Raw genomic sequence first — 12,044 nt, forward strand, 5'->3', positions numbered from 1 at the left:
TTCTTACATTTTTAGAGGAAATTTTTAATTTTTTAGTTACTATCTGCTGTGCATCTACAGAGCCCCTAAAGGGACACTGAAGTAAAATAAAATAAAATAAAATAAATGAAATTAATGAATAAATAAATAAATAATTCTGGTGACTATCTGGAGAGCACCAGTTGGTAACTTGATTTTTTTTCTTCAATTTATAGAGAAAAAATATTGTTTTTTTGTTACTATCTGGTGCACACCTACGGAGCCCCTAAAGAGACATCAAAGTAAAAAAAACAAAAAAAAACTGGTTACTCTGGTGGACACCAGTTACTAACTAGAAAAAACACTTTATTTCACTGTAACTTTTTTGCATAAATGTTAACTTTTTACCATTTGCTCGAAACTAAGTTAAACAAGATTTGATCACAAACGTATCTTATGAGTTAATGGATTGCTGCTTTTAAAAAACTAGAAACTGTGTTAAAAGTCTAAGGCAACTTCAAAAAGTTTGTGCAGGATAAAAGAAAATGACACCAACTTGACACATTTTAGTTTATTTATTCCATTCTGAAAAGTTAATAAATAGGATTTGAATGTACATCAGCACAGTCTTTCAGCAGCTGCTTTTATTGGTTGCAGCCACTCTTCATTGTCTTCAGAGGCTTTAGGAGGCAGGACAGTCACACGATCAGACCAGTCGTTCGATTCCTTCCAGTCAACTCTGAATCTAAAAAAATGTACTGATCAATCATGAGTTGAACACATCAGGACCCCTGCAGACCCAGAACAGCCTCTGGAAAGTTAAAAATAACTCTGAATGAGCATTTCTACCAACTGATCATGTAACAAAGTTTAAAGTACAGTTCTTACAGAGGCCAGATGGAGTCGTCACACCACAACAATCCGACAAAACCAGCAGATTTATGGTTTATTTTTGGCTATGCTCACATTAGCACCGAGACATGGCCTTCAAATGCCACAAGAGAGAGGAGAATGGCTGAATTTTGCAGAGCAATCTAGGCCTTTTAAGGTCAAAAAATGAAGCCATGATTCTGGTCCTCCAGGAAATCCAATCAGGATGGCACTTTACACCAATAAACAGACCAATCCCCCAGTCTCTTTCTTCTCTGCTTACAGTACTTTAATAACTTTACATGATTTGATAGCTCAATTTTCCTCAATGTCTCACACAGCATTGTGTCTTACACTCAAACATGGCTGTTTTTATACATAACATCACCTAGCTCTGAGTTTTTGTCACATATAAGGTCGGTGTGGCGCTGGGCTAAGGCACCTTTGCCGCTTAGACAATGAGCAAGGCTATTCAGTTCAGAGCAGCCAGCAGCTCAGAAGAGAAAGCACCCATATAACATGTAGATTATAAACTCTGAGCTCACACTGCTCTTACAGTATATGATTGTCGTCTCCATGGAACTCATATACATCAATATAAACCATAATGCACTGGGGCTTTACGTGTGTTGTGGAATTCCCTGTGTTAACATACTTTGAGGGAGAAGGATCATACCAAAAAAAGAAGATTATGCACAGAACTGAATTTAACTAGAGTATGAGAAAAGCACGTGTCCAGTATTGGTGTGCACTGAACATAATACAACTGCTTACACAATCAAGATACAATGAAAAAACTCTTATTCTAAAATTTCTGGGAATATCTCGGAAAAAGTCCTTTTTTATTTGAAAAATTCCTAACATCATCATATCAAAAAAAGACAAGGGTTGAAGACTTGGACAGCTTATAAAACCAATAATAAATCCATATAAAGCTGCTAAGAAAAAAGGACAGCAGATCCTCAGCTTCAGCGCTCACATCCTTCTGTAGGAGCATGAACCAAAACTTTTCCAACTCCTGGTGAGACGTCCCGGGCATCCGTGTAACGCAGCATGCATTGACACAGGAAAAGGGGAGGGCGACTACCTAACTACTAAAAAGGAACAGAAGATCAAGAACTGTCACAGGTAGTTTTTCTGGATCTAGTTTGCCGCGTGTGGCGATGAAGATAAAGAGGAGCATCCATCCTCTAGGACGAGGGGAGATGCTGTCTGATAATCTCCCGGGACTGCGGCGGAATCCGATCGGGAAAACGAACGGAGAACTCCACGATGAGGTCACCGCGCTGCGACGGGTTCTTAGGAAAAGGAAGCCCTTCACCTCTGAGCCGCTTCACCATTCCCGGCTTGATGATGTCATGACAGGGGAGCGAGATGACCCGGTTTTCCAGCGTGGGAATACTAACGGTGCAGCCACATAAAGCCTAGACGGGGAAAAACACACAGAGGGTTAACATCCTTCCAGCACAAGAAATGCCAAACCCATTAATATCCCTGTGACATCATGTTTTCCATGAGTTAAAACTGGAGTTTATCACCCCTCATGCCATGTTATCATAAGACAAGCTTTGCTGTTCTTTCTGCGTTTTTTGTATGTTAGGGACCATGAGGTCTAAAAAGTTTGAGTGTATTTCCTGCTTTTGTATCAATATGAGAACCCAGATCTAACAAGACATCCTTAAGGACTGTACTGCTGCATTTGTATGTTCTTGAATTGGTCAATCTTAACAGCTATTTCTGAGAAATGTATAATGTTTTAGACAAGTAGAGTTTGTAGTAGAGTTTTTTTCAACTTCTAGTTAGTACAAGTATAAATATAGATTGCATTGTGGTAGTGGTTAGGGTTCACAGATGAATGGAATAGAAGTCAATGGAATCTCTCACTAAGAATAACAGTCACACTAGTTTGTTTTTGTTACCTTGTTAGGACCTCTTTAGATGATTGCTGGGACATGTAGTCCTTTAATGGGGGTTAGAAACACGATTTTCATGCTGCTGGTTTGACACTAGATTTAGGTTTGATTCTAGATGTACAAAGTGGTGTGTATGTGTGTGTGTGTCTATGTGTGGGCATTGCAGAGGAGACTAATATTAGCAACAGTCTCATAACTGGGGCTAATGAGTTGAGGCAGGAATTGGCTGAGCTTGTAAATACTTGGAGGGCTTGTCAGATCCACGCACTCATGGGTGCACCCCCCCCCCCACACACACACACACATATACACAAAACTTTAACTCCTTATCACAATGTCCCAGGATTCTAGTCCAACCGTCAAACGACTCAGAGAACTCATGTTTTCATAGATTGAAGCAAGTAATTACACCCACAGCTCAGTCATTAAGCGAACTCACGAACAAACTGTTCCTCCTTTATGAGGCAGATGAAATTAAGGAATGAAAACCATGAAATTGAAAGAAAAAAAAATCTATTATTTATCACTTATAATTCACAGTTTAAAACAGTTGAGTCAAGCACTTTAGGAGTGAAAATTAATGAAAAAGTACAAAGTGTTTTAACAAGAAATACATTATTTTTCTTTAAAAATGTAAGATTTTTACATTTGTATTACTCATAGGTATAAGGTGGAGTATTAAGGGGTTTTTTCTTATATCTAAGAACCAAAAACAAGACTCAACCAGTGAATCAAACTATTGTAGTTTTACTATACCAGTATACTTTTCAGTAACTAAACGAATTACTAACTTACAAATGAGCACAGTAGTCTAACTAGATTAACCATTTCACTCTGTATATCACTAATTTGCAACAGACTATTTAATCCAGGATTCTATTACTCTACTATTACCTTGAATGGAAAAATACTGAAGAATATTTTTTATATAATTGGACTTTTCCTACTTTAAACGTTCAACCGAATTTTTTCCCATCAGTACTCTTTCATGAGTGCATCTTGCGTTACTGCGATTTTATTGATAAAGTAATAGTGCCTCTGCCTCTACCTTTGTCTCTGACATAATATGCTGTTATGTGAGAAATGTTCTATTACTGCTGCTGGTGGGACTTATTTGACAAAGACGACAGTAGCCACTTACATACTACATTCATTAGTGTGAGACTTAATTGCGACAGACACTACAGTAGAGGCTCATCTTCTTGTTGCAATCACTTTCATTGAGTAGTGTGAAGCTTTAGCACAGTCACAGGTTGCCATGGTGCTTCACACACACTGCCAGCTGATCAGACGATCCATTGATGGCGAAAGCCTCAGCTCAGACTACAATACCTCAAAGGCTGGCCAACAAGCCAACAAACGTTAGCTACTCTTGTGAGATTTCTCATCAGAACAGCACAGTCTGTATCTTAATTGTAATTTTATGTACATACCTACATGTTTTATTCTCAATCTACAAAGTGCACTATCATAAAATTATAGCACAATAGCTGCTGAACATGCAGCTTTTGCATCTTTATTGGTGATTTAACCTGGAAGTGTCTGTTTGCAGATGTAGAGCTGTAAAAAGATCAGCATTTCTCTTTTAGAGCCCAGCAGCTACAATTAGCATCCACATGTGTCTGGATGTGGACTTTGGAGCTGAACTGAAAGCTGCATTTTGAGGTTCTAGAGAATTTGCACTTGGTGTTCTGGTATCAAATCATACTGGCTTCCCTGGTTCTTCAGAGAAATTTCCTGTTGACTGAGATATGGAATCCAGTTACTGGATACAATCAAGGCTGTATCCAATAAGACCCTAAAAAATGTCAAGCTTGGCATCTTGTGAGAATGGGGGCAGTGTTTGTGCAGAAAAGAAACGCTAGCAGAGCATCCAATACGTTCAATATGTCAAAAATAATTATATCTCCAAAATATCAACTGGATCTGACCTCCTACTTTTATCTCCAGATTTTAGACTAAATAGCTCAAGAGAGAAAATGATCCCAGTGGTGAAGATGCATTATATGTCGGGATAATGAAGAGCAATGTTAGTTTTTTTTTTTTATAACATGCAGCACTTAGCATTTGATTTTCATAGAAAGCAGAGGAAAAAAGGAATAGTGCAACACGAGCTTGTATTTGCTTTGGAAACTGAATCATCTGACCCACTTCTCATATATACCCCTGACCCCCCACCCCCTCACCTCAGCCGAATCTGTCCTCTCCCTATCTCATCTTTTACTGCACAGGAGCTAAGTCTCCTCTCTGGCTGTGTTGATAAAGGAATGGGGGTTTTAGGTGTAGGAGGCCCGATATGCAAATGTAATCACTGTCTAATCACATAAAAAAAGCATTTTCTCATCCATGTGACTCAGCAAGCTCAGCGTTCTGCAGCCTCTAATGCTCCAATGGTCTTTCTGCTATATTTAGGAAACATTAAGCTAAAAAAATATATACATATAATTGAAAATACTCTTTTTTGTGTGTTATTTATTAATAAAAATGCAATATTGGGGCATTAAATCCAACGAATTAATGTTCTTTCAAAAATAGTTTTGTTCTGGAATAAAATACAGTTTTATTATAAGAAATAACAATTTTAATCATACAAATTCCACGTTTTTCAGATCAAAACACTTTATTTTCAAGGAAAAAAAACTCTTAAAATACTGTTTTTTTTAAAGAATCTAAATTAATTTAGATGAAATTGAAAAATCAAATTAAATCTAAAGTTCTCAGTCACACTCAATTAGTGTTAATCCCAATTATATAAATGTCTAATGTATCATGGAGGAACCTGCTTGTTAATAGCAAGTGTCAACGCTTTTGGAAACATTATTACTGCGATGCACCCGTTGGCCTTATGGTCTGGAAGCGGCTAATTAAATGTCCTGATGTAACTATAATAGTTGCCTGGATTATCACCACTGTTGCACAACAATCCATCTTCAGTTGGGACCGTTTGCAAATATGTTTGAAGGGGTGGATGTGTGCACTTGCATTCGTGTTTATGCCTGTGTGGGGCCTTGACGTTTTCAGGCTTGGTTGATATTTTTCGTGTGTGATTTCATTCGGCACCACAGAACAAGTGAGGGGTGATGCGTTGAAGTCTGTCACACAGTCGCACCAAATTCCTGTTGCCTCGCTCGCACTGCAGTGCCAGCGTCACTGCCTCCACTGATCCTGCCATGCAGCAATAACTTCATCTATGCACACATCTATAACTCCAGAAACCATACTGTTTGATATCAATCACCTTTATGCTCAAACTACAGTTTTCCTGTTGTGAAAGTTATTCTAGGTCCTTGTGTATTGGGTGGCATTTGTAAATCTGCTAAGTAAAATTTTGGTATAAATGTTTTTTGATATTTAGCATGTTTTAGAAGAAAAAAAACAGGTCTTGTCTTTCAAATGCATATTTTCCCCCTTTAAATTTATGTATTTATAAATGTTACACTTACTAAGGTAAGATTTCATTCTATTTCTACATCTTATGGCCATGAAAGAAAAAAGTGTAAGTTTAAGAAAGACCGTCTCACCTCTTTCAGACTTATCTTGCAGTTGTAGATGATGTTGGAACCATCTCTTCTGAAGTGAGTGTGGCCTTTATCTTTCAGAACGAAGGCTATATCGGCAGGAATGTTCTCAGGAGTCTCATCCCCCTCCTTTGGAAAAGTGATCTTCGTCCCCTCTTTCCAGCCCTTCTTGATGACGATGTTGAGGATCTTGTCCTCTGTTCTCATGCTCCTTCCATCTGGGTTCAGCCTGCGGCGTGTGATCTTCATGCGCTTGGTGCAGCCGTGGAAGATCTCCTCCAGAGAAACCTTCAACTCATGGACCACTGGAGGGTCTTGATGCTTCCTGTTGTTCCCATGCCGCTCTGATGGAGCCCCTCTTCTCCTGCGGGCTTCTCCCGGAAAGCCATTGTTCATCCCGCCTGGAAATCCAAACTGTCTCCCGAAGTGAGTGAAAGATTCATCCTCGTCCATTTCCGTGTCTTGCTCTGGGTCGTTGCTATGGTCTGCGTGAAAGGGGAAACCATTGGAGCGACTGTGGCTTCGGTTGGAGCCAAAAAACATGTCAAAGGGGTTGGAGCCGCCAAAGAAGGAGGCAAAAGTTGCGTGAGGGTCTCCATGGAAAGTGTAGTGGTATGTTGAGCTGCCGGGAGCACCTGATGAACTGCTGCCACCTGTCTTCAACCCTTTGATGGGGAAGAAAGATTAGACCAAATCACACAATCAAGAACTTACAAAGCTGGACTTGGACTCACCTTCCTCTCCCAGCTGGTCGTAGACCACCCTCTTCTTTGGGTCGCTGAGTACCTCATAGGCCTCTGCAATCTCCTTGAACTTTTCCTCGGCGTTGGCATCTGTGTTCTTGTCAGGGTGGAAGCGGAGCGCCATGCGGCGGTACGCCTTTTTGATCTCCTCTTCATTTGAGCCCTTGGGAATCCCCAAAGTCTTGTAGTAGTCCTTCCCCATACTTCAAAATCTTGGGATTGGAGCCTCTTCTGTGGCTGTGGTCACTAGAAGAAACAAGACTTTCAGTCAGTGTGGAATGCTCTTTTTTTGGTGTTTTCAGCCTAATGTTGGAAAGCTGATTTGCTAACTGTTGCTATGGGGCTGCAGTGGCAGAGCAGAGGAATCCCCTCCATCTGCTTGATCAGAGGACTTCTCAACTTTGCCTGGAAGGATTATTTACTGAACATCCTCCATGGAGACGCTTGTGCAGCACAGTATTTTCTGATTCTTGCAGAACAGAAATAAGCTGCTCTGACTGCAGGTGATCCTGGAGGTCTGCCTCCACCTCCGCTGTGTTTAACCGGCTGGAGAGGAAACACAAGCTGACAGGCAGAAGAAGAAAGCCCATTTGCTGGCTGAGGCACTGCGGTGCCTCCCAACACTCCTCTACTGTTGGACCACGAAAACCCCAGGAGGGAGAAATGTGTGCGCCCACCTCAACGAGATGATCGAAAATCCTTCCAGATCGGACATATTAAGACGAATCTAAACCCCAAACTGAGATGAATGTAAAGGTTTTTGTCACCAATACCGAAGATGGCAACCAAATCAACAGAATCCTACCAGTAAAGCGACGATGATCGACGATCACTCCAGCATGGTCCGGCTTTTTTTTCTTTTTTTTCTGTCTTTCTTTCTTCTCTTCAGCCCTGCTGTCTGCCGCCCCGGCTCTGCTGGCTTCTTATAAACTGACGTCAGGACGCCGGGAGGATCCGCGCGGAAATAACCGGTGACCAAACGCCGAAGCCCGCCTGACGTTTCAGTGGAGCCGCGGACTCACACTGACAGCACGGAGCCCGAATCAGTGCTGCGGATGGAGGAAAGACAGGAAAATGCCTTCAGTTTGCACAAAAACCCCTACAAGGACATGAAACACTCCGACAGTCGAGATGAAGTGAAGACTCCGAGGCAGATATTTAGTTTTATTTAAAACGATTAAGTTATTTAAGTGATCTGACTTGAAAAGTTCAGTTCTGGTCGTGAATAGAGTCGTGCCTGATGAGTTGGTGTGAAGGCTCCTGAGTCATATGATGACTCCTCACACCCCCACTTTCATTTCCATCTTTACAGACCAGGTGGAACCACAACTCAGGAATCAGAACATTTACCTGGATTGCAACTTTTTAAAAATATGAAGCAGCTTTGTCTTTAATTTAAAAACAATATCACAAAGACAAGATACACATTTCCTTATTCCTTATTCACAACTCTTATCCTTCCTCATTACCCAAATTATAAAAAAAATGTCTGGAATTTGTGGCACTATCTAAACATATTTAATTAAAATGATTTCTAATAATGCTCTAAGAGAAATTTGTTATTAATCTAAGTAATTTATACCTTTCTGATGCTTTTTATATGAGTATGAAAACCTGCTGGAGCAGGGCCGGAACTAGAACATTTTATATGTGGGCAAGAGGGGGGGCCAGAAGAATTTTTAAGGGTGGCAAATTACCATATATTTTTTTTTAGTTCAGGTGTCGTTACTAATGTTTGAAAAAGCTTGTATTGATGATTAAAGCAATCTTTATGAATAAAGATACTAATATTGACTCAAAAATTGGGGGTTAGCTCCGCCACTTTAGTTTGATACTACTAAGAAAACCTCTAAATCTTCATTTTTTTTTTTTGCAATAATGGATCTTAACATGTTATTTGAACTGAGCAATTATTGTATTTGTTTAGGAAATGATGCACATGTATGCCTTCTACAAAGGTTTGAAAACTGTTAAATATAATTGTTAAAATCATAAAGAAATATAGATTTATATCATGCTTAGTGGTTGCTGATACAATTTGGTTTAATTTAATTTGTTTACAACTATAATAAGGACACAAGCAATAAGAAAAATTCAGAAAAATAAAATCATGTGATGGTGTGTCACAGAAACCCAGCGAGAAACTCAAAAAATATAAATACTGTAAGTAAACAAATACAGAACTAAATTTAAGGATCTAACATTTAACCAAACTACTGTAGCAATTCAAAATCAAATTGGTTTTCATGAAAATTAAATTGTAAAACATATTTTTTCAAATATCTTTTTCAAACATATTCAAACTCCATTTTTATACCTTGATATCAAAATCTTTTTTAGTTTATTTTTATTGAATCTTGTTATCAGAACTAAAACTCATTTACTAATTTGCTGCCACGGTAACAGAGAGAAAACATAATTGAAATTGGTTAATCTTGAACGATCCAATTTAATTTGATACACTGACCTAAAATCGAAACAGGACATCTTGAGCCAAAACCTCAACCCATGTGACTCAGAGATAAATACTTGGTACTAAACAGTGCAGGTGAGATTTTCCAGATTGCTTGTGCTTCTTACAATATAATTAAGTGAAAATGAAATACGTGTACAAACAAACAAGTAAACAAGAATTAATGGCAAATCCATTTAGTTTCAAAAAGTTCAGCCCACTGTTGTTTTTCGCATAAAATATAACAAGGGAAACATTAGAACATTCTACCGTATGGTCACAAGTGTAAAACTCAATTTTCACACATTGGACTGTAATGATTATTTAGTAATTTTCTGCTACCATCACATGTATGTTGTTTGCTGTAATGGTACTTGGTTGCTTGTGTTTTTACTGTGTCTCAATCCAAATGGTATTTTCCAATATTGATATAATCAAATTATTGCATTTTTAAATGATTTTATAATGTATAGGTTGATTCGATTTGATTCAATCAGCAACTGGCCTCTGGTAGATTGATCTGGATGCATTGTAGGAATATAGATTGATTAGTCGATACAGCTCTGTTAAAAAATGGTAAATTGTGTACACTTAAAGCACTTTCTACCTTCTTAAAAAACCCACAGTCGCATTCAACTACACACACACACATTTACACACTGATGACAACCCTCCTGTGCTACCATCAACACATGGGCAGGCAAGGTGGGAAGTGATCCTGTGATCTTCTGATCAGAGGATGAATGCTCTACCTCTGCATCTAAAGAAAAACCTCTCAGTTACTGAGATCTGGGGGAGTTTGCAGTCAATTAAATGTTTCTTTAGCATTCTTTTTTGCTAAAAGTAAAACATTGACCATCTCATTCTACACCTAGTATGAATCTACAGAGGACCAAATACTTGACATTCTCACTGTCTTCTCAGTGCTGATCAATCATCAAGCAGCTTCCACAGCTTTCAGACAAATTGTCATATTAGTGCGGCGCTGCTGAAAGTCTGAGTCACAACTGATGATTTTAAAGTGCAGAGGAAGGCACACAAAGCAAAGCAAAGCCTTTCTGAGAGGGAACAAGAAATAAAGACTAATTTAAGTTTGAGTCACCAGACGGACGACAAGATTTGGTGAAAAAAGTGATTGAGAGTGAGTGTCTGACACCCACAGACATACTGTGTATATTTGCTCTCTATAGTTTCTGTTTTGTACAGCAGCTGCATGGGGGGGAGAGAAATTCCCTTTGTCTTTTCTGCAGGACTTCTGGTCAGTGCAGCTGTCACGCCAGAACAGCTGCGTAGCAGAAGATCTTTCGCCAGAACAGCTGCGTAGCAGAAGATCTTTATGCATGCAGCAGTGCTTGGCTCCGCCTTTGATGGTCACTGTATCTGTTAGTGCAGCAATTTAATCAGAAAAACTTCATTGTTTTTTAAGTGTCTGGATTTTAATGTACCAGTCATGACAAATGCCAATGCTTTCCACGTGCTTCTCTCATACGGAACACACTGAAACAGCCCAGGAACAACTATTTCTGACCTGATGCTGGGTTTCCATGGTGACATAGAATCTGCCAGACAGTGATGTGTCTGCCAGGAATACCCTCTCAGCAAAAAGGTCCTGTAGTCACGTGTATACAGTAAATATCAAATGTTTTAACGTTAGCACGTGGAATGAGCTAGCATGTAATGTGTTTCATGGGTACAGGATGTTTTAGAAAACTTCCTCCCCTGAGAAACCTGACTAAATGGGAGGGGGGGATCAGACGAGGAGTTTAGAAAAGACACAGAGTTCTTTTTTTTAACTGCAAATATGAGGCTCCAATGAGTGTCCATTAGCACTCCTCCATCGTCAGTTTCAGACACCCCCCCACACCATCACCACCCTTCCCACCCCCACTTTACTTCCATCCATCCTGTAACCATAGAGACCACCAATGCCGGAGGAGAGGTTTCTCCCTAGCAGATGTGTTGATGTCAAGTAAGGATGAAGGTATTCACGCAGACTTCATCTCAGTGACGCCCTCCTGAGCAGTTTTGTATGAAAGCTCTTATATTTCATCCTCTTTCTTTCCAGCAGGATGTGGGTGTCAGTCAATGTTCCTCCATGATGATGCTAAGCAGTGAAGGTTTCTTAGAGAAGAATGAATGAATCAAGCAGATTTAGAGATCAGACGATTTAGCGTCTAAAACTTAGTTTGTTTCAAACCAGCTGAGTGTCTCAAATGTTAAGTAAAGAGCTGCATGGACATGGAGCCTTAAACAACATCTTTTGTGTCTTAAAACATAGAAATCAGCTAAATATAACTTCAGATGAGCAATAAATTTGATAATTTTGATATAGTTGTAATAAACTTGTTTAACAAAAAGGAAGCAGAGTTGATAAAACACGGGCTTGTGTCAGTGAAATATTCAGATTTAAAGAATTTACAATTTAAGTTTTGCTGCAAAAACAGAAAATAAGTCAAACTTTTTTTCCCCAAATATCAGATTTACTTTAAGTAAACAAAAAATCAGCCAATGTGATAAAAAAAGTTCTTACCAAGAATTATTATTTTAAGAAAAGTTTCTTAAGACATGTTTTCTCAAAGTAAGATAATTT

At 39.1% G+C, this 12,044-nt stretch overlaps 1 protein-coding gene across 1 annotated transcript; it reads right to left on the reverse strand.

Moving 5' to 3' along the window:
- Positions 1-514: 514 nt before the first annotated feature.
- On the reverse strand, positions 515-8,279 carry dnajb5 (DnaJ heat shock protein family (Hsp40) member B5). Its single transcript, XM_024276255.2, has 4 exons — positions 7,808-8,279; positions 6,994-7,248; positions 6,263-6,924; positions 515-2,252 (listed from the first exon to the last, which is right to left on the reverse strand). Exons 2-4 carry the CDS (start codon positions 7,202-7,204, stop codon positions 2,019-2,021), a joined length of 1,107 nt encoding a protein of 368 aa, XP_024132023.1. The 5' UTR covers positions 7,205-7,248; positions 7,808-8,279; the 3' UTR covers positions 515-2,018.
- Positions 8,280-12,044: the final 3,765 nt, after the last annotated feature.

The sequence above is a fragment of the Oryzias melastigma genome, linkage group LG9 (genome assembly GCF_002922805.2).
Source record: "Oryzias melastigma strain HK-1 linkage group LG9, ASM292280v2, whole genome shotgun sequence".
Lineage (NCBI taxonomy): Eukaryota > Metazoa > Chordata > Actinopteri > Beloniformes > Adrianichthyidae > Oryzias > Oryzias melastigma.

Excerpts from the sequence above, each read along its gene's own strand:
- dnajb5 (XM_024276255.2), bottom strand. The coding sequence starts at position 7,204 with ATGGGGAAGGACTACTACAAGACTTTGGGGATTCCCAAGGGCTCAAAT. Across the intron at positions 6,925-6,993 it reads CGACCAGCTGGGAGAGGAAG|GGTTGAAGACAGGTGGCAGC; the intron begins GTGAGTCCAAGT and ends TCCCCATCAAAG. Across the intron at positions 2,253-6,262 it reads GCAAGATAAGTCTGAAAGAG|GCTTTATGTGGCTGCACCGT; the intron begins GTGAGACGGTCT and ends TTCCCCGTCTAG.